The sequence below is a fragment of the Medicago truncatula genome, chromosome 5 (assembly GCF_003473485.1).
Source record: "Medicago truncatula cultivar Jemalong A17 chromosome 5, MtrunA17r5.0-ANR, whole genome shotgun sequence".
Taxonomy (NCBI): Eukaryota; Viridiplantae; Streptophyta; class Magnoliopsida; order Fabales; family Fabaceae; genus Medicago; species Medicago truncatula.
The window spans coordinates 12586276-12608415 of NC_053046.1; the positions used below are offsets into that span (position 1 = coordinate 12586276).

The 22140-nt window shown below is 32.7% G+C and overlaps 3 protein-coding genes, 2 non-coding genes and 1 pseudogene across 5 annotated transcripts; 4 read left to right on the forward strand and 2 right to left on the reverse strand.

The window, feature by feature from the left end:
* Positions 1-1236: 1236 nt before the first annotated feature.
* LOC11430979 (UDP-glucose flavonoid 3-O-glucosyltransferase 7) lies at positions 1237-3363 on the reverse strand. The gene has a single exon (XM_003612806.3). It carries the CDS (start codon positions 3277-3279, stop codon positions 1780-1782), a length of 1500 nt encoding a protein of 499 aa, XP_003612854.2. The 5' UTR covers positions 3280-3363; the 3' UTR covers positions 1237-1779.
* A 4783-nt stretch (positions 3364-8146) lies between these two features.
* On the reverse strand, positions 8147-8860 carry LOC11430980 (histone H3.2). Its single transcript, XM_003612808.4, has one exon. The coding sequence runs from the start codon at positions 8771-8773 to the stop codon at positions 8363-8365; it is 411 nt and encodes a 136-aa protein (XP_003612856.1). The 5' UTR covers positions 8774-8860; the 3' UTR covers positions 8147-8362.
* A 4102-nt stretch (positions 8861-12962) lies between these two features.
* LOC11429417 (transcription factor MYB41) lies at positions 12963-15159 on the forward strand. Its single transcript, XM_003612810.3, has 3 exons — positions 12963-13488; positions 13739-14476; positions 14778-15159. Exons 1-3 carry the CDS (start codon positions 13226-13228, stop codon positions 14812-14814), a joined length of 1038 nt encoding a protein of 345 aa, XP_003612858.2. The 5' UTR covers positions 12963-13225; the 3' UTR covers positions 14815-15159.
* Positions 15160-18271: 3112 nt separating this feature from the next.
* On the forward strand, positions 18272-18417 carry LOC112422317 (uncharacterized; annotated as a pseudogene).
* A 1685-nt stretch (positions 18418-20102) lies between these two features.
* LOC112422333 (U4 spliceosomal RNA) lies at positions 20103-20253 on the forward strand. The gene has a single exon (XR_003012697.1). It is a non-coding gene; the product is annotated as a U4 spliceosomal RNA (small nuclear RNA).
* A 1261-nt stretch (positions 20254-21514) lies between these two features.
* Positions 21515-21676, forward strand: LOC112422295 (U1 spliceosomal RNA). Its single transcript, XR_003012663.1, has one exon. It is a non-coding gene; the product is annotated as a U1 spliceosomal RNA (small nuclear RNA).
* Positions 21677-22140: the final 464 nt, after the last annotated feature.

Genomic DNA, 22140 nt, shown 5'->3' on the forward strand with positions numbered 1-22140 from the left:
GGTATAAAAAACAAGTGTGTTTCCGCTCTCCAAAAAGCCACTGGAGCTTACCTCGTTGGTTTGTTTCTGTGCTATTCATGCTAAGAGAGTTACTATCATGCCTAAAGGTATTCAACTCACTCGCATAATCAGAGGCAAGAGTGCTTAGATTTGATTATAATGATCCCAGTTCTATTGGTGTTTGTGTTTTTTTAGTGAGGGTTGGGTTTATTTTGCTGGCATCACTTGTGGTTATAGGGTAAAATAAAGACGGGGCAAAGGGGTTGGATAGTTCAACTGATTTGAGCTAAGGGATTGAAAGAGTTGATGAGTTAAAAATCCAGGGTTCGAATTCTAACAAAGGAGTAAAATACTAACATTACAATAACCAACATAACCAATCTAGTATTCCTAAAAGTTTTTGGAATTATGATATTGCACATGTTGTTCATCTTATCAGCAGGATGAACTCCTCTTCTGAACAACAAATCACCTTATGAATGTTTGCTTAAATCTTTGCCCAACTTGAATAATCTTAGAGTTTTTGGCTTTCTATGTTATGAATCCAACCTCGTTTCTCATCGTCTGAAATTCAATCATAGAGCTATGAAATCCATTTTTCTTGGTTACAAACCAGGAACAAAAGGACTCCTCTTATATGACACCAATGATAAAGAAATCCATGTTTCAAGAAATGTACATTTTGAGGAATTAGTGTTTGCTTATAAGCCAAATCCTAATGCATCTTCATCTATTCATTTGGAATGCACTGAGGCAAGAAATTGTAGCCCAGGTGACAGTCAACAAGGTGATTCTGTGCCACCATCTATCTTTGATCCTATCCTTTCTGAACCAAGTAAACCAATAAATATAATTGACCCTGCTAGCTGAACCAAGTAATTCAGCACATTTAATTGATCCTGCCATAGCCACTGATATACATCAGTCTGTCAAACAAGAAGAAAATCTAGACATGCAGAATGAGGATACCACTAGTCCACCTCAAAGGAACGCGATGAATCTTAGAAGATATAGCTAGCCATATCAAAAATCCTCCTGATCTAGAAGATTATATCTGTCAGAATAATAAGAAGGGGGTCAACAGATAAGTAGTCCCTATTCTAAAAAATATATTTCTTATGCTAACCTCTCATCATTGCAACAGGATTTTAGTCTGTATATATCTGCTGAATCTAAACCAAAATCTTATGTTGAAGCAAGCTTAAATGATTGTTGGAAGAAAGTTAAACACAAGAATTGGAAACAAGTAGACCTTATTAAAAGATAGATCAAAAAGAAAGATACAAAAGTTTGATAAAGTGGTGGCTTGCTCAATGTATAAACACATTAAGAGCAGAAAGATGATAGCTACACACAAACAATGGAAACACAGGCATGAATACTACTACCACAATTACATCAGACTACAAAACTAAAGATGAAGCAATGACACAACCACGTAAGATACTAGATGACTACAACCTCAATGAACAACAACACGACAACATTCACGAGACTACAGCTACCAGTCAAGTCCAGAAAACATCGGCGCTCCCTGCCCCAAGCAAAACAAGGCAATAGCAGCAAACTAGCTTCAATTATCTGAGAACAAGAGCCACCTCCGCAATTGCTGCGAGAAACCAATTGATGCAGCAACACCGAACCAGAAAACCGATAGCACCGACCACCTCAAATCAGACTTGAAATTCATCAACCGAATCCATAGCATTCACACTTCTTCTTAACGAAACAACGACGTTATTAGGATAAATTCAGAAAACACATGCAATACTCCTTTAATTAATCATGTGGCTTGCAGTCTCTAAATCTTTTAATTTCGTCGATCAAAGATAACAAATTATTATGAGAGGAACCACCTTCTTGAACAGCTCGTCTAGCCTTCTCTCCAATCTCTCGTGCACGTAGTCTCATATTTTCAGCTTCATAACCACCATCCATCAATCTCCTCATAGCCTTCTCTATGCCATCTCTGCCAACCAACTTCTTTCTCTCCCCATTACCATTTGTACACCATTCTGTTGCACCTACTTCTACTCCAATTCCTCGGACCTGTGTTATTAGTTTCTCGTTGAATAAGTGATCTCCATGACACGGCCACGTTATCATTGGAACTCCCGCACCAACAGCCTCTACAATTGAGTTTCCCCCACAATGTGTCATAAATCCCCCCACCGCAGGGTGGCTCAATATCTTAACCTGTGGGGCCCAACCCCTAATGATCAAACCCTTTTTTCCAATGTTTCTCTCCTCAAATCCCTTCGGCATCCACTTTTCTTTCTCTTCTTCAGTCTCATCTTCTTTCCCTCTCTTCTCAGGAACAACCCATATGAATGGGTGACCCATTCCTTCTACTGCACATGCAATCTCATATAGTTGTTTGTCAAAGAAATGATTTATGCTTCCAAAACATATGTACACCACTGAGTTAACTTGCTGTGAGTTGAGCCAGCTAAGGGACTCGTGCTCGCTCGCAGCACCCTCATTTCCCCTCCCTGCTTTCTCTTGAATGTTTTTCTGAATAAAAGAAGTTGGACCAAGATGCCAAGCCTTGTGACCCGTGGTTTTCTCGTAGTGTTGGACACACTCTTCTCCATCAAGTTCAACAAAGTTGTTGATAATGTAGCCTGTACTTTTGAACACTGTGTCAAGCATCAATCCTATGAATTTGCTGAGAACCTTTGACGGTTTACTGCACATGGTGATACGATGAGGAAAATTTGGAACGACATACGAACTTGAATCCGAATCAGAATCAGAATTGGTATGAAGCAAATTGTTTTTTCTAAGGGATTCCATGAGGGAGACAGCAAAAAGAGAGGATCCATTGAATGTGAAATTGGGTACTTGTAGCTTACGAGCCAAGTCATTACCCCATGAGTAAGAAGAGTCGGCAATGATACAATCAGGTGGATTATTCACAACAAAATCATCAATGGGTCCATGGAGGAGCATTGCACCATTGTGAATTTTCCAAGAGGTAATGGGGTCAGTGGTGGAGGACATAGATTCAATGCCTTTAGGGAGGTCGACTTGTTCGGAGGGGAAGTCGACAGTGTGAAGGGTGAGGATGGATGGGAGAGATTTGGTAAGGGTTTCAACATTGGAGGGAGTGGTGATGATTGTGACTTGTTGGCCATGTGATGCAAACAAAGTTGCTATATCACAAAGAGGGATCATATGTCCAGATGCTAAATATGGAATGAAGTGAATTTTTAATGGTCGATCAACTTCAACACCTTCCATTTCTGATATATTTTTTTGTCTATCTCTATCAACCATATCTTCTTTGGTGTTTTATATTGTTCAGTAACAGATATTATATTGGCAAAATTTATTGAATCTGTAACAGATATTTTAGTCCTAGGAATACTCAATTTTAAAATTTGATACTCAATATATGGAATTTTGAACTGTCGTTGATCGTGCATTTTTTAGTCAAAATACTATGACTTAAAATAGTAGTTTTTTAGTCAACTATTTTAATAAGTAAATATATTAAAAAGTTAAATAAGTTTTTTGTCTCTATAAATATAATGAATTTTGATTTTAATCCCTAAAAAATATAATAGAGTGTTTCATCCTCACAAAAAAAAAATATTGTTTTTGATCTTTAATGACCTATTTATGTTCATATGAAAGTCAAAATTACTTTTATGATCAAGATATATTATATTATTTCGTTTTTTTTTTTAAAGACCTTTATATATTTATATTATGTTTAAAAAACATCAAAATTATATCTATTAAAGATCAAAACTAAAACAAAAAAATTTAAAATGACGAAAACATTTCATTTTATTTTGTAGGAACTAAAATCCAAATTTCTATCTTAACGCGACACCCGTGGTTATCGAAACCCACGAGGCAGTGGAGACGGTGGCTACCAATTTCCACACGTCCTTTCGGCCATTAAGGAGCATTCAAGTTTTCAACCACACACTCGCATCAGATATAGCAGGAAAAATTAAACCGTTCCCTGACAAAACAGAGTCACAAAAATGATGGAATAACTTAATAAATATCCTTTTAGAAAAAGAAAAAAAAAAAAAACTTAATAAAAAGTGCAACTCCTGATCTCTGCTATACACACCCAGACAATCCAACGGGTTCATTAGAGAAAAATTAAATATATATTGTGGCATGAAAATATATAATAATTTGCTTTGTTACTTATATATTGGTTCGGTAAGGTAAAGTCAAGCCAACATTCCTTCAACAGGTATAAATTATAATAATCAATAGTTTTTTTTTAAATGGGTATAATAATAAATAGTTATGAAATGCTTATAAACAAAAACTGATATCATGATTCATAGTGGGGCACTTGCTCACATACCCTTACACGTAAATCCGTCCCTGCCTTGATTTAAGGATTTTCCAAGAGAGAACTTTAGCCTCCTCTACTACCTTATCCTAATTAAAGCTTTCTAGCTTAAAAAGTGTAGAAAATTGAATATATTTCAATAGTAATTCAAAATGATACAAGAGTTTACTTTAATAATCTAAGATTAACGGTTTTACCTAACCAGCCACATATGAAGAAAAAAAGTAACTAAACATATTACCATGTGAGCACTTTATTTACAACATTCCCCCTCAAAGTTGTAAATGAATATCTATCATTCACAGTTCGCAAGTAAGTTGATTAAGTTTTGCATTTGATAAGCCCTTTATCAACTTCTCTTTAATGAAATGCCGGTCAATCTCAAATTATCAATGTGTTTTGTCATGTCATGCTGAAGGATTATGTGCAATACTAATGGCCGAATTATTGTCACAATAATTTCATAAGGCCTTCACATTGTAACTTCAAATCTTCTAGGATTTGTTTACGAAGTTAAATAATATCACAAGAAATGGAGGTTTGAATTGTAATCTAATAAAAATTTATTAGTAAAAGTATTAAACTTGGATTAAGTTAGTAGATTAGAAAACAAATGATAAATCAATATTACAAATGAAGTGTGTACGTTTTGAAAATTAAAGAGACTGAAAAAAATCACACACGAGTTATAACGTTCATCCAACTTGGACTACTATAGATATTTTCTAGTATACTAATATACTTTTCAGATTTGAAGTTTAAGTGATTGCACCAGGTAACCATATAAAGCATGATTCGAGGCCCAGTTTTGGTTGCATTGATGAGAAAAATTTAGCATTCTCTGTATTTTTTATAGTTGTTCAATATCATTTCACCGAGATACTTGTTGAATATTGCAAATTTTACTTTGAATTGATTAACGCCTTTCAAAAATGTATGCAATTGTGTGTATATGATACTTATTTTTAAGATGTGCAGTACTTAAAAGGATAAAGAATAATATGTTTCGTATTTTTATAGAACAAGAGGATAAGTTTAATCCAGACAAAGGGATTCTCACTCCGTCAATAAGTGCTCGTTTGTTTCTGCGGTGTATTAGTGTTCAACTTGTATTAGGATTAAAGCCATAGTTTGTATTTTCGATTAAATCAGGTTAAATTCGCAAATGAACTCAAGTTGTATGTCTATAGATAGAAGGGAAACAAAACATGTTACATTTTTTGTTTTCCCCTTAATGCTCATATGGGGAAGAACTTTGGAATTTTTGAGAGCTTGAAGAGTCTAATTGGATCTCAGTTTTAATTCTGCATTTTATCCATACTTGGAGTTACATCATGAAGGCTCATGGCTTAGACAAGTGACCTCAATTGCACATAGGCCCAACTGGTGGGGCTGCATTATAATTTGTTGCAGTGGGGGCCTGCGTTTGCGTGTCAAACTTTTTTATCTATAAAATGTCAATCATTTTTGTATTTGTATTTTGTATAAAATACTAATACCCAAAATTTAGTAACAGATTGAGTCTTGTCCTTTACAAAGGCATAATTTGTATAGCTATAAATTCCATTTTTATTGGTTACAAACCAGGAACAAAAGGACTCCTCTTATATGACATCAATGAGAAAGAATTCTGTGTTTCATGTAACGTACATTTTGAGGAATTAGTGTTTCCTTATAAGCCAAATCCTAATGCATCTTAATCTATTCATTTGGAATGCACTTGAGGCAAGAAATTGTAGCCCAAGTTACAGTCAACAAAGTGATTCTGTGCCACCATCTATCTTTGATCCATTCCTTGCTGAACCAAGTAACCCAGCAAATATAATTGACCATGCTAGCCGAACCAAGAAATTCAGCACATTTGATTGATCCTGCTACTGCTGAACAAAATAACTCAACACATTTGATTGATCCTGCCACTGATTTACATCAGTCTGTCAAACAAGAAGAAAATCTAGAACAATGAGGATACCACTAGTTCACCTCAAAGGAATGCGATGAATAATCTTAGAAGATATAGCAGCCATATAATCATAGCAACAGGATTTTAGTCTGTATATATCTGCTGAATCTAAACCAAAGTCTTATGCTGAAGCTAGCGGAAATGATTGTTGGAAGAAAGTCTTGACACAAGAATTGGAAACACTTCAATCCAATAAAACTTAGAAGCTTGTTGATTTGCCACTAGGAGTCTCTCCTATAGGAAGAAAATGGGTTTTCTAGATAAAGAGAAAGCACTACGGAACTGTAGATAGATATAATGCAAGATAGGTTGCAAAAGGGTATAATCAAAGGGAATGACATGAGAAGCTTATTTCAACTCTCTTAACTGATGGTTTTAATCAGGAAACTTTCAGATCACTCATAGTTTATGAAGCACAAGGATCCATTATTCACTGCCTTGGCCATTTAAGTGGACAATGATATCTTTGTAGGAAATGATCTGTTAGAATTTCAACATATGAAAGATATTCATCATAAGTCTTTTGGAATTAAAGACATTGGAGGACTGAAATTCATTTCAGGTAGTGAAGCAGCCCAATCAAATAAAGGTATACCCTTTGTCAAAGGAAATATTTCCTTGACTAATTAAAATACATGGTATGTTAGAAAGCAATCTAGCAGTAAACCTATGTATGTTAGTCTTCGGCTTCAATAGTAGGATGACTCTCTACACATTGATGCAACAAGCTACAAAAGATTAATCGGGAAGAATATAGGGACTTTCATCTGCAACATATGAGCTGTATCCTGCGATAGGTTGTTTACCTCAACAAAGATTAAAAAAGAACATCTGCAAAGACACCAATTCATTATTGTGGCAACCAAAGTGCTCTTCACATTGCGGCCAATCTAATATTTCATGAACAGACACATTTGAGAAAATAATCACTTTTTTTAACAAAATAATCACTTTTTTGTTAAAAACAGCTTCAAATTAGATTTTTTTTTAGAGGAGAGAGAAAATATAATTTAAAATATTGAACTAAATTTGTAATAAAAAAATCGCTTTTATATGGTTGAATCCAAACAAACTAAATTATTTATTTAAAAAAAATGATTTTTATTACGGTAAACAAACACAAAATAGATTCTGATTTTTCATACAATCTCTAAATTATTTTATGTTAAAAACATTTTTATTTTAATCCATAATAAACAGGCCCCAAATCATCCAATGACTCCGTCACATAACATATGTTCAATTAGTAATAAGTTGGAGATCAGCTAACAATTTTGTTTTTAATATGATTAACCAGTTCTGTTTCTTTAGTTATATGAATACTGAGTCGTTTGTGGTAGCCCTTGTCTTGTATATAAGAAGTTCAGTGGTCTTTCTCAGCTGTAACTTTCATATTCATTTATTAAAAATGTGGTATATTCATAATTTAGAACACCTCTACAATTTTCACTAATAATTAGTATGGTTCATTTTCATATTCATTAACATTTAAATGGGTACATTGCTCAATTGCACAAGACCAATATGTTTCCACAATTCAAGCAGCTACAACAGAATCAATGATAGTTACAGACGTAACTGTACAGATAAATGAATAAACATTGGATAAAATTGCTAAGCCCTTATCTCTACACATGTGTAAATGAAAATCGGTGGAAATAGTCATCAAAATACAAAGAATGCCTAAAATAAATGTCAAAACAACCGAAACTGAGCTGCAATTGGACACTTCAACAGCTCAAATTTCAAAATTATGTACCACACAATTGAGAACGGGGATATTATTGACATTTTGAGAATTATTATTTTTTTAGCAAAATTTGAATGTGATATTTAGTTCCAAATAAAATTGACAATTATTAACAAAGAACATAGGAAAATGATATTCAATTCAATTAAGAAACAGTAGAACAGAGCATTGTCACAAGATAACCATGGGTTAACCTTCACAACATAAAAATATAAAAAACAACATAACCAGAATCTGAACCCTATTTTTGTTAGACAGAGAAATTAAACCTAAAACTAACTAAGAACCACAAGCACCAGTAGAACTTGGATCATGATAACCAAATCTAAGCTCTCTCGCCTCTAATTCTGCGAGCAAGTTGAATATCCTTAGGCATGATAGTAACCCTCTTAGCATGAATGGCACAGAGATTAGTATCTTCAAACAAACCAACAAGATAAGCTTCAGCAGCTTCTTGAAGAGCAGAAACAGCACTGCTTTGGAATCGGAGATCTGTTTTGAAATCTTGAGCGATTTCACGAACAAGCCTCTGGAATGGAAGCTTCCTTATAAGAAGCTCGGTGCTCTTCTGGTACTTGCGGATCTCACGAAGTGCAACAGTTCCTGGACGGAATCTGTGTGGCTTCTTGACTCCTCCGGTTGCCGGAGCAGATTTCCGGGCAGCTTTAGTGGCAAGCTGCTTCCTTGGTGCTTTTCCGCCGGTGGATTTGCGAGCTGTTTGCTTGGTACGAGCCATGGCGAATTGATAATTGAAATTAGAGAGAGAAAGAGAAATTAGGGTTTGTTTGTTTGTGTTGATTTCAATTTGAATTTGCGTTGAGAAAGATAAGTGTTTGGTGTAATTTATAAAGGAAAGATTGAAATTTTGGGAGGTGAAAATAAGCGGGAATTGTGAAAATTTGGGATTTGGGATGATGAAAAGGGAAGATTGTGACCGTAGATGAGAGGGTTTATCGACGGCTGTTGTTCTCTGGAACGAAGGGCACGCGGATAGCTAATTCCAAATGCTGATACGAACCGTTGATTGGAGAGTTTATCGACGGCTGTTCTTCTCATTAAGGAAGGCACAGGGATAGTCAAATCCAAACTATATATGCAAATTCATTTTAATTGTTTTCTTCTTTTGAGGGAATTCTTTTTTATTTTTAACAATTCATTTTAATTGTGTTTGTATGTAAGTTATTCTTAAAAATCCTTTTTAATATTAAAATCTTGTTTGTTTATAAAATAAAATAAAATTATAGACATTAATATAACGTAGATCCTTAAACTATTTGAGAATTTTTAAATAGGTCCTTAAACTAAAAAAATTGTTATATCAAAGATTAATTACACATGAATATAAAGGGGTTGAAAATTGTTTCATAGGAGGAAATTATATGTCCTTAAATAGGTCCTTAATCCCACATTTAATTTTATTTTGAATTGTTTCATATTTTATGATAGGGTTGAAAATTATATGTTAATGAAATGTTGATTATATTAAAATATCCATGGGAAAAATTACTGAACATGAAACGACACAATAAAATTAAACGCTATTATAAAATATTAAAATTTTAATTGAGAAAAACATGCATTCAAATTTTGATTATATTAAAATAGAATCACAATACGATTTTTCTTTGTAGTGTGTTAAATTTCTTCTTTTTTGCTAGATTATTAGAAATGAAAAAATTATTATAGGAGGAAATTGTAAATTTTAATACAAGAGGAGATGTAATTCAAGCTTCTTTCAGGGAAGATGAGTGAAATATTTTCTAATATATATTAGATAAGAGGGGAGAGATATGTATATTTTAACATAAGAGAGAAGATGAGTGTAATTCAAGTATCTTTTTAGGAAAGTGAAATGTAATTTACTCAAATACTATATATAGATTAACTTTTATTATTTGTTCATACTTTGCTAATTTTTTTCTTTTCAATATCAAATAAGAAAATTAATTCAGCTATATAAGTTTCTTTTTTTTTTTTTTTTGTCAAAAAAAAAGTTTCTTTTTAAAAGGAAAAAAAATTTACTCCATTAATATCAATTTATTTAGGGTTTAGTGAGAAATGTATGCTTAAAATAGAAGAGATCGCACACACATTCAAACAATAATGAACAAGGTCAAAAGATAGCAAGTTGGTTGATCTCACCCAATTCCCTTACAACATTACATCCATCAAGGAGTACACACAAACACAACCAAAGATACTCATATTTCATGCATTTTAAAAAATATATATAATAAATATTGAAAAAGAAAAAGAATTATGTTTTTATCAAATTTTCCATATTAATCGTTGATGTATATCAAAATTAAACACTAGAGATAAAGTGTAGAAAAATGATTAAGAGAGTGAATTAATGTCAAGATATCATAATATATTATACTATCAAACATGTTTGATAAGTAAAATGGTTTAAAATTTCATATAAGGTGTTTGGTAGAGTCTACACTCTATAAGTTATTTTGCTTCTTGTTTTCAATATTACCATGATGCCTTTTGACTTATGTTTTGTTGAGTACTACATATGATATTCAGGTTGGTTATCCGAAAAGGTGTAAAAAAATATTGAAAAACAAATGAGGTAAGAGGTTGAAATATTGCCGACACATTTCACCAATTCATAGTTTCCCATTGAGAAATATTTTAGCTAATGATGTCACACCTTCTTTGGAGAGCATAAAAAGCCTTGAGTTGTGTTAGTTTTGAGAGGTCAAAATTATCTAATTGTGATCAAATGTCAAACAATAGACTTAAGACAATAAAAATAAATAAAGTTATATACGTGTCACGATGTTATTTGTATCTGTAACAAATTGTGATATTCAAGTTTTTTTCCTAGTTTGTGTGTGATGTGCCTGCATGGATTGTTTTGCAGTTCCTTGATACATGAATATCCACGTACAATAATGTTGAATTTGGTTTCAATTGAGTTAATGCACAATCACAATACATAATTATTTAGCGTAAACCCAAGTGACAATCTTTTGTAAAAGAAAATTGAGTGACAATCCACACTACATAATTATTCACATGGAATTAATGATTTCACAACTATTCCATCCATGGTAATTGTTTTCGGTTGACAAATGCTATTACATAGACTATCAAACCAAATGAAATACTCTATATTATATTATAGTGTTAAACATGTTTTTAGTCCTTATAAATATATCAATTTTTTATTTCAGTCACTCTAAAATTTTAAATTTCAGGCTAAAGTTTTTTTCCAACATTAACATCTTTACTTGAAATTGGAGGGGCTGCACTGATGCAGTCATTGCTGAGACATAAAATTAAAAAGGTAAAGTAATTTAAATTCTCTAACATAAAATTAAAAAGGTAAAGTAATTTAAATTCTCTAACTTTTGATACAATATTGAATGGTAATTAAATTCATCCCATGATCTATTATAAATTAGCTTCTTTTGTCTCTATCTTTCCTACCACACAACTATAACACCCCTAGATTGCGTGAGAATCTTAGTTCTTCATTTTAATAATGTTATAACATTGTCTTTGACTTTAAATGGCTACCAAAAAGTTTGTTCTATGGGATGTAACATAGGAGGAAACACTGTGTTGGCGTCTGAGAAATCTGAATGAAAAAGGTGTGATTAAGGTTAACCCTACAATGAAGACAACATTGATGGATTGGGAGCAGGTGGAGACTGCTTAATGCTTGAGAGAATTATCAATGATGCAGAGGTTGGTTGGTAATAACAATGTATTCGATGCATGCAAATAAAAAGAAAATGACAAAAGTTGTGACACCATTGATGAGAAAACAAGCAACTCAGAATTTCTTTTTAAATCTTTATTTACCAAATCTTTGAATATTAAGGTTGGCCATAAAAATCTATACCAGAAAGTAGAGTGACTAATTCTGAGGTCTAAGATGATTAACAAATGATCAAGTGGTGCAATTATTAATGTTGCTTGCAGGTTTATTCATTTTATTAAAATTGTAGAACCTGATGCAGATCCTTTGCAGAAGGTACGTATGGCTTGGTAATCTCTCATTTTAATTATGAAAAGTAAGGTTTTAAATTGGGGTAACAATTATGGTCACACACATGTCGATCTATGATATGAAAGAAAGTCATTATTGATCTGGATAGACCGAGAAAGTTATCTGGATTGGAGCACTCTGACGTATAAGATAGTAAGTGACCAAAGAGTGTGAGGTTTACGAGTTGAGAAATTGTGTACCTTGCATTGTTGTGAGAAAGAGTATTTATACAATCCTAGAAAGGAGCTGTTGATGCGTAAAGGGAGGAACGTTACATATGACACCCTTCATTAATGGTGTGCTCTTGCAGCCGTTCGAGGGCATTGAACTCGTTGAGGCGTTACAAATTTCAAGAATCTTATGCCAGGTGGATTGGTCTTTGGGTCAAGTGTGCTTTAAAAGAGGGTTGTGACTTGTGAGTTCGCAAGAGATTGGACCTTAGACTAGTCTAAAACCATTATATAATATAGTTGATGATCGTGATCGCAAAACAACAAAGATCTTGATGTTATAATTTAGATCGTTGTCACAAACTTTTATTTAAAATCTAACACTAAACTAATTGAACAACCAACATTATTTCAGAGTTAGAAATCAATTTAGTTTTCCTGTTTCATAATTAAATTCTGCGTCACACCCTGCAACATCCTACGTACGTTTGTTCACTTCATGGGCATGCAGTTTTGTTTTTGCTACTCTCATAATCATGCATGTCTTGATTGTATCGAAAATCTTCAAATAATGTTGAGGAAAACATTATTGGTCAAAGTCACAATATATTAATTAACTATAATGAAATTCAAACTAGTACTTTAAGCCTTTCAAACCATATATGCTAGCACACACTTCAACAATTTCAATGAACTTACCTTTATTTTTAATTAAACGACACATACACTACCTAATCCAGTAATACTAAATTTCATAGTAATATTTTTGTAACAAAATAAAATTCTCTCCATAGCTGAAAAATGCCAAAATAGTCTCTAACTAGCTAGGTTGCTTCTTTGACACTTCTTCCTCAAATGTCAGCTCATACGTGTTAATTTCTTGAAGAAAAAAATAATAGCAAAAATGATGGCATACTACACCTATAAAATCCCACATAATATGCAACCTATGCTAAGTTTCCTATAACCTATAGTTTTGTCTTGGAACATTAATTCATTGTGCAATATTATTATGGGTAGGTCACCATGTTGTGATGAAATTGGTGTAAAGAAAGGGCCATGGACACAAGAAGAAGATGAGAAGCTGATTGATTATATCAACAAACATGGCCATGGAAATTGGGGAACACTTTCAAAACGTGCTGGTTTGAATAGGTGTGGGAAGAGTTGTAGGTTAAGGTGGACAAATTATTTGAGGCCTGATATCAAGAGAGGGAAATTCACTGATGAAGAAGAAAGAGTTATCATCAACCTTCATTCAGTTCTTGGAAACAAGTATATTTCTTATCTTGTTTTTTCTTATGTAGAAAATGATATTGAAATCACTCTAAAGATAGCGACGGAATTTCAGAGACGGAAAAAATAATTTCGTCTCTAATTCCATCACTAAGTGTTAGAGACGTCAATTTTCGCTGACCAATTTTTTTTTTTTTGCCTTTGATTTTTGTCAATATTTCAACTATTTTTAGTAGCTTGATTCATTCGAGAGCTATAAATAATGTGATTTTTTTTATTTGTCTTGTAGATGGTCGAAGATTGCAGCTCATCTACCAGGACGAACAGATAACGAGATAAAAAATTATTGGAACACAAACATAAGGAAAAAGCTTCTCAAGATGGGAATTGATCCTGAAACTCACAAGCCAAGAACTGATTACAATCACCTCATGAGTCTTTCAAACTTACTTGGCATGTCAAATATAGGCAATACTTTTAGCAACAACCCTCTTGGTTTACAACCAGATATTACCCACCTAGCCAAAATGCAATTGTTGCAAAATATGTTGCAAATTATGAACACAAATAATTCATTTGGTAACATGGGAAATTATCCTTATAACCCCTTAGGGAATATTAACCCTAGCTTTAATCCATTCAATTTGTTTTTGAATGGAACAAACACAATTCAAACTAATGAGCCATTAGGTTTGAGTGGTGGTGAAGAATATGCTATGAACCCTAGTTTATACTCTTATGGACAAAGTGAGTCTTCAAAGCAGGATATTTCAAAAGGTGAATCAAGTTTACAAGATCTTGATTATAGCAAAATGAGAAGCATTTCATGTGTAAATCAAGAAGAAAATCTACTTCCTGCTTTGGTTGCTTCCTCTCCTAGAATTGGAATCTTCAATCAAATCGAAAATGACCGCAACAAAGCTCAAATGTCCATCGATCACTCACCTTCAAATGCAATCTTTGATGATTGGGAGAAGTTCCTTGACGATGAATCAAGTGGTGGTTCCTACTGGAAAGAGCTTTTAGAGTAAGCAATCACAAATTTAATAGTATTATTTTTCCAAAATTTCTTCACTATAATTTAATTATTTCTTATAATTTTTAGCAATGAACTTTTATATTTTGCAAAATGCAAACAATATGGTCATGAGGGTATATATATATATATATATATATATATATATATATATATATATATATATATATATATATATATATATATAGACACGCACATACATGCATGTGTGTGTAGCTTTTGAAAAGAGAAAAACTTACAATGTCTTCCATTAAATCTTGCTTTATTTTAATTTATTCTTTTTATTTTGCAGCTTGACATCCACTTCTGCGTCACAAATTTCGTGGTAGAGGAATAATTGATTATCTTTGAGAATAATCACATCAACACATACTCAACGAAGTTCGTATAGTTTGATTCATTAATTCATATTATGGCTTTTATAATATTATTGTTTAGATTCATTTGTAATTTTATACATGGGATGTAATAATTATTGTAGTTTTCTGTTGTACAAAACAAAAACATACACATGCATATTATATGGAAAGTTGCAAATCATATAGTTTTATGTTCTTTATATATATAGTTATAGAGACTTTGTACTTCACTGGAATTTGTTCTATTTGTATCGAATACATTTTTGTAATTACAATTCAATATTCTAAATATTTATTTCAATATCTCTTTTGATACTTAAAGTACGTACTATAGATTATTTTACGTAATTTTCTTTGACGTGTTAAAATGTGACAAATCTAAAATCGTTAATGAATACATATAGTTTAAGCATTTGACTTTGTGTTATAACGTATATATAAGTCAACCTTGTCGCAACAATTTCTCGCCGGCTAAAGAAATTTTGCATTATACAACTATCACATCAAATGATGAATTAACATATATAAGCTGAAATTAGAAGCTAGCTAATCCGTTAAGAACTTAAAATAATTTTTCATTGGAGTTGATATATGTGTCCAGATTCCGGACCTCACGTTAGGTTAGATTGTTTACGTTTGGAACAAGTTATAAAAAAAAGAGTTAAAGATCGACAAGATGCAAAAGGCCATAGCTAATGCAACTACCCCGTTTGTTTTCATGTTCAATAACGAATCTGCCTCATTGAGATATTGGTTTAGGTAGGAGAGATGATGCAATTGATTGTGATTAATCAAAGGACACAACACAAGTTATCCTCCCTTTGGAAAGCTAATTTTAGTTTCTAGAAGAGTAGTAACTTTATACAATATGGACATGTTTGGATAAACAACTTATTTGCAGCTTAAAGCACAAACGCTTATTATGATAAGTATTTACGCATAAGCTTCCATAAGCTATTTTTATAGTAAATGATAAAATAAAGTTAAATTTTCCTAAAAAAAAATAAAAATAAAGTTAAATTGTTTTTTTAAAGGAAAGTTAAATTGTTTTTGTATATGCTATAAGTTGTTTTTATAACCTATATTGAAAAACCTTTGAAAATTAGCCAAAAAATCTTATGAAAATTGGCATAAGTTGTTTTCATAGGGTTTTTGGTTCCTTTTTAGATAAGTCAATTTAAAAAAGACTCATTGATGACATAAATCATATAGGGTTTTTGGTTCCTTTTTAGAGTCAATTTAAAGTAAAAGTAGCTAGTTTAAATGTATTTTTGTTAAGTTTTGTAAAGAATTCAATAGAAAGTCATGAAAGGACAAGAACAAGAAAATATGCTTGAAACAATGGAAATCCACCCAAATCAGACAACTTTGTGATTGTGATGTGCTTGTTACAAGTTTATCACCGTTGATTCTTGAGGCATAGTTGTTACAGACGTTTTGGTGTGAAGACACATAGTGAAGAAATAAGTAAGATTCAATCTCGTCATCACTAACGGCGCGTGCTACCACATGCGTGTTGCGAGTTTAGAGAGAACTCTTAGGATCAGCCTCGCATTGAATCGCGTTGCTGGCTCCAAAGGTCGCGTTGCAAGATTCTGAAGGAAATACAATATAATTACCCTGGTCATAGCTCGCCTCCTGAGATTAATACTTGTGTTGCATGCCGATTTTCCTTGAATTATAGAGAAGCGCGATTATATATACCAAACCCTTAGGTTAGTGGAAATATATTTTAAAAATGCGATTTCAACATATTAGGAGCGACAAGAGCCATTTAATAACCAAGGAATCATCAATCGATAATCCTTTACTCATGTTTTCTTATGTTTATAAATTATGAGTAGTTAATTCTCTCTAGATTAGGTCATGAAAGAGGATCTTCCTTGTAATTGTTTGATCATATGTACCTTTAAATTATTCAGTTTATTACTTTGATATTTTATTAAGTTACTCTTGTTCTTAGTGTTTTTTTATACATATAGGAATGTTGATGAATTGATTTATGTATTAACGATTACTAACCGTAACTTTGATGGATCTATCTATTTTAACCGTTTAATTATTGGTTAGTTTAAACATAATGTAATGATAATTATGTACTTTGTTTACGTTCTCAAACCTTCGAGGATTATGAGCTCACTTAAGACATTAGACCGTTGAAGAGAATTAGTGAATGACTTTTGCTTAAGTGTCTTAAAATTAAGTAATGAGTTCACACTAAATTCATAGTTTGAAGTCACCCAAGGAAGGAAATCTAATATGACCTAGTCGTGAATACTTTCTATGTTAAGTAAATCAGTTGTGAATTCGATGAGAAAACTCACACCAATAACAAATTTGATGTGTGGAGCAAGGAATAATCAAGCAACCAAAATAAAGTGTATGAAACAATTATAATCACAAGCCAAAAGTAGAAAACAACGAGAGAGAAAAGAAGAGAAGAGAAGAGAGAACACAAAAGAATTTATTGACCCAGTTCAGTCCAAATTGAACTAGTATGGGGGAGATAGCAGCCCTCCGTTTCGCTTTAAGATGAGTAACGTTACAAAAAGAGATGTCAATGAGTTACAAGAAAAAGTCTCTTGTCTAATTCTACCAAAACTCCAATCTCTTCCCGTAGCCAAGAGACACAATCCTAATAGTGTTTCCCAAGGTGAATCAACCCTCAAACCTTAGTGTTTGTTCCCAAGAGACAAACTCTATACAAACTCTAGTTTTGTTGTTGTCATTCTAAACCCTTATTTCAGCCCCCTCTATCTCAAAGTTTACTCTGATACAAGGTCTATATTTATAGTAAAAGTATCGCTTAAATTTTGAAACAAATCTGTACACAAAAATACATTTCTGTTATTCGCTGCCAGCGCATCATCGTGCCACGAAAAATCCAGTGACTTGCCTCAAAACTGAAACCTCCAATTGTGCCACGTTGCCCAGCCATTATGCCACGATTTCTGCAGAACCTGATTTTAAATTAACTCTCACAAAATCAAGATTGAAAATGTGATCACAAAGCTAATTTAATAAAGATTGAAAAACCATACATATGAATACTTGTTCAGAAAAAACAGAATTGAAGAAAAATGATGATATCAAGGAGAAGGAGCAAAAGGTTTCTTTGGTTTCTGTAAGAGTTTTGAGAGAGACATGAATGCTTTTTTTACACAAAATTAGTCATTGTCAAGATCAAGTTGATTTTACCCAAAACTTCCAACAATTATATCAGCAATCCACAAGTACCACATGTTTAACTATATATAAGATTTTCTTTAAAAAGAAACTATATATAAGATTTGGATCATAAATGGAGGTAGCAAATAGTGTATAAAACTGCTGATCCGTTTCATGTTATTTAAGTTCCACATCGGATAGTTTAGAGGGAATGGCATGGAGCATGAAGTATAAAAACAAGTGTCTGATAGATTGCAAATCACTCACCTGGATGGGGTCAATAGGTGATCAAGAAGGCTCATAGCCTAAGACAATGACCTCCATTGCACTTTGGAGGGGTGCTGGCCTAAGGTCTACTCAAGTGGTGGAGCCTACATCATAATTTGTTGCACGCAAGTCCCTTCCAATTTAGTTAAATTATTTTTTTGGGTACACATTTTATTTTTAAATTTAATTACTAATTATGTAATTAGTACTTTTATAATTAAAAAGAGAGAAGCATAAATATATTAACTAATGGTAATTTTGTATAAATTTTATCACAGATTAAAACCAAAGAAAAAGAACAAAAAAAAAAGAAAAAGGAAAGAGAACCCATATTTGGTAGGGAACATATTCATTGGAAACTACTTTTCCAGTCTCTACTTTGAGTTTCCTATTTGAAAAGAGTTGTAAATAATATAAAAAATATCATTTAATTTTTGCAACCGGATTATCATACGTGAATGTGTTTCTATTTCTACATCGCATAATATTGCAAGAGGGATTGGCAAGAGACGTAATATTACAATGTACTATGACAATCATTATGCAATATGCTTATAGAATTACAAAGGTGTCTAAAAGAAATTTGAAACAAAATATAATTGGAAAAAGGCGCAACGCACACAATATATTACATGAATAATTTTTCATTTTTTTTATGTGTCATTATTAAAAAGAGAGAAGCATAAATATACTAACTAATGGTAATTTTGTATAAATCTTACCACAGATTAAAACCAAAGAAAAGGAAAGAGAACCCAGATTTGCTTTCATGACAAAGAGTGAAGTTGATCACCTAGATGATGGTTATAGGTGGCGTAAATATGGCCAAAAAGCTGTGAAAAACAGTCCTATACATATACATATAGATACATAATCTTAAACTTTCTTCCATTTCATTTCTCAATTTTCATTCTCTTGTGTCCTACAATAAACAGTGTAGTAGTTCACTAATTAATTTAATTAATTTAATTTGGGACATTAATTAGTTAATTAATATAATTTTTGACTTGCGAGACATGTAAATGTAACCGCATTGAAACAAAAACAGGAGCTACTATAGTTGTACAACGGCAAGTTGCGGCGTGAAAAACCGCATGGAGCGTTCTTCCGATGATTCTTCTGTTGTCGTCACTACTTACGAGGGTCAACAAACACATCCTTCTCCTACCACATCACGTCCTAACCTCCGCTTCGTTCACATTTTTAAGTGGTATCATGAACTATCTTGACCACATCAATAAATTGCTCATTTTCATTGGTTGGTGGGTAAATTATCCACCATTCTTCAAAGGTAATCTAGAAAAAACCTTAACAGAAAGGTCATGTCGGCGCTCTTTAGCATTTTCTTAATAAAATTGTATAGTAGTTTAGTATTTGGTTCTTTGAAACTTGGCAAAAGGGACTAGGGAGAGACTTAATATTACATTGTATTGTAATAGGCTTATAGAATTATAAAGGTCTCTAGAAAAAATTTAAAACAGAATGTAAATTGGAAGAAAAAAAGTGTGGATGGTTTATAAAAAATCCGATTTGATTTGATATTAATGTTGTATGTATGCAGATGTTGATGTCTACTGCAGAAGATCAAAGATCCAATGCATTCCACCTTTGAAGTTTTCACTTAAAGTTGTTCAAGATATGATAAACAAAGTCTTAACCCTATTAACTCAAATGCTACCGATTCTAAGATTAAAGTTTAAGGAAAAGAGTTACGAGTGGTGAACTATCAGCAAATTTTCCTAGTCTTGCATTGCTAATAAGAGAAATTAGACGAGTTTAAGGTTATATAAAAAAACAGGTTAACCAATATTTAAAACCATCTTTGCATTGCACTTGGGGCAATGACGCATCTAGTGAGGTTCTAACCGAGGCGTGTCTATTGCTGGTTGAAAACTATTTCCTGATCCCCTCTTAGACTTGGGTCCAACTCAAGCCTTTGAGAATTCCTGGAAGGATTCCCTTTGGGGTAAAGTCCTACAATTTTTTTTCAAAGTAAAAGTCATTCAACTTTTACAGTTTGCTCATGCTCTGCCGATTTGCTAATGTTAATAATGATCTTTTGGCTACCTATGCAAAATATTTTGGTAGATTTGCTATCTTTTTTAGGATTTTCATGTGCGAAAAGTATGAAGGAATAACAATTGTCTACTTACGTTAATCTTAGTTTCTGCATGTTATCATAGTTTCTGCTTGTTATATGTTTTTAGGTTCTTTGTCTTAGTTTTGCAGTTTATCTTAGTTTCTTTTTTCATATTCATTTATTATGGAACACATACAAGTTTGAGTTTAGGAAATTTGACGCCGTTAGTAATTGATTTAGCCATGTGAATTGGTGATTTAAGTGGCTGAGGGCTGAGGGCTGAGGGTAGAGCAAAGCTATGAGAAAATACAATTCAGAATTTGATGAGTTAAGGCTTCATTCTCCAACAATAGAAAGTGAATTGATGAGATCTTTAATAAGTTCAACATTTCTGCAGAGATTATTAGGAATTTTAGATTCATGATCTGTGTACCAGAGAATGTATCATCTTGTTTTTTATTTTTGAGTCAAAACTCAAAAGGCAATTCCACTCAGAATCAACCTTAATTGCATCATGATATATAACATAGGGTGATTGCTCATCTTGTTGATAGTTACTTGAAAGGGAAAAGAAGCAGTAAAAACATAGGGTGATATGTGAAAATTCCAAGGCAATGAATACAATAATATTTACAAATAACATTGATCAATAGTCAAGAAACAAATGATGCCAGACAACCAAAACACAAGACACAGACCAATATTACTGGGTCAAACATGTGCTTTTATCTCAAAATTACAACATTGATATGAAAGATGCATAATATATTAAAATGTGATCTCATAGTTAATTTAATGAAGATTGAAAAACCATACATATGAAGACATGTTCTAAAGAAACATATTAGAAGAAGAATGAGGATATCAAGGAGCAGAAGGTTTCTTTGGTTTTCGTAAGAGCTTTTGAGAGAGACATGAAGGCTTTTCTACACATAACTAGTCATTGTTAAGGTCAAGTTCATTTTACCCAAAACTTCCAACAATGATATCCACATTCCACAAGTGCCACATGCTTAGCTTGGATCATAAATGGAGGTAGCAAATAGTGTGTAAAACCACTGATCCCTTCCATGTTATTTAAGTCCCACATCGGATAGTTTAGAATGAATGGCACGAAGCATGAGGTATAAAATCAAGTTTGTGATACGTTGCAAATCACTTACCTGGATGGGGTCAATGGGTGATCAAGAAGGCCCATGGCCTAGGCAAGTGACCTCCATTGCACTTTGGAGGGGTGCTAGCCTAAGGTCTACCCCAAGTGGTGGAGCCTACATCATAATTTGTTGCCGTGGGGGTTTGCGTTCGCGCAGCCCCTTCCAATTTAGTTATGAAAATATAAACTTGCCAAGACCTGATAACCGGATCATAATCTGCTAATTGAAGATAATGCAAAGTAAACATCTCTGCAGTATTTATTAGAATTATTCTGTATTGCAGGCTGTTAGATAAGTGCAGGAGGATTTGTTAGGGAACATATTCATTAGAAACTACTTTTCCCATCTCTACTTTGAGTTTCCTATTTGAAAAGAGTTGTAAATCATATAAAAAATATCATTTAATTTTTGCAGGCGGATTATCATACACGAATTGTTTCTATTTCTATATCGCATAATGTTGCAAGAGGGATTGTATTACAATGTACTATGACAATCATTATGCAATAGTCTTGTAGAATTATAAAGGTATCTAGAAGTTTAAAATAGAATGTAATAGGAAAAAAGTGTGAATGGTTTATATAAAATGTAATTTGATTCGATATTAGTGTTGAATGTATACAGATT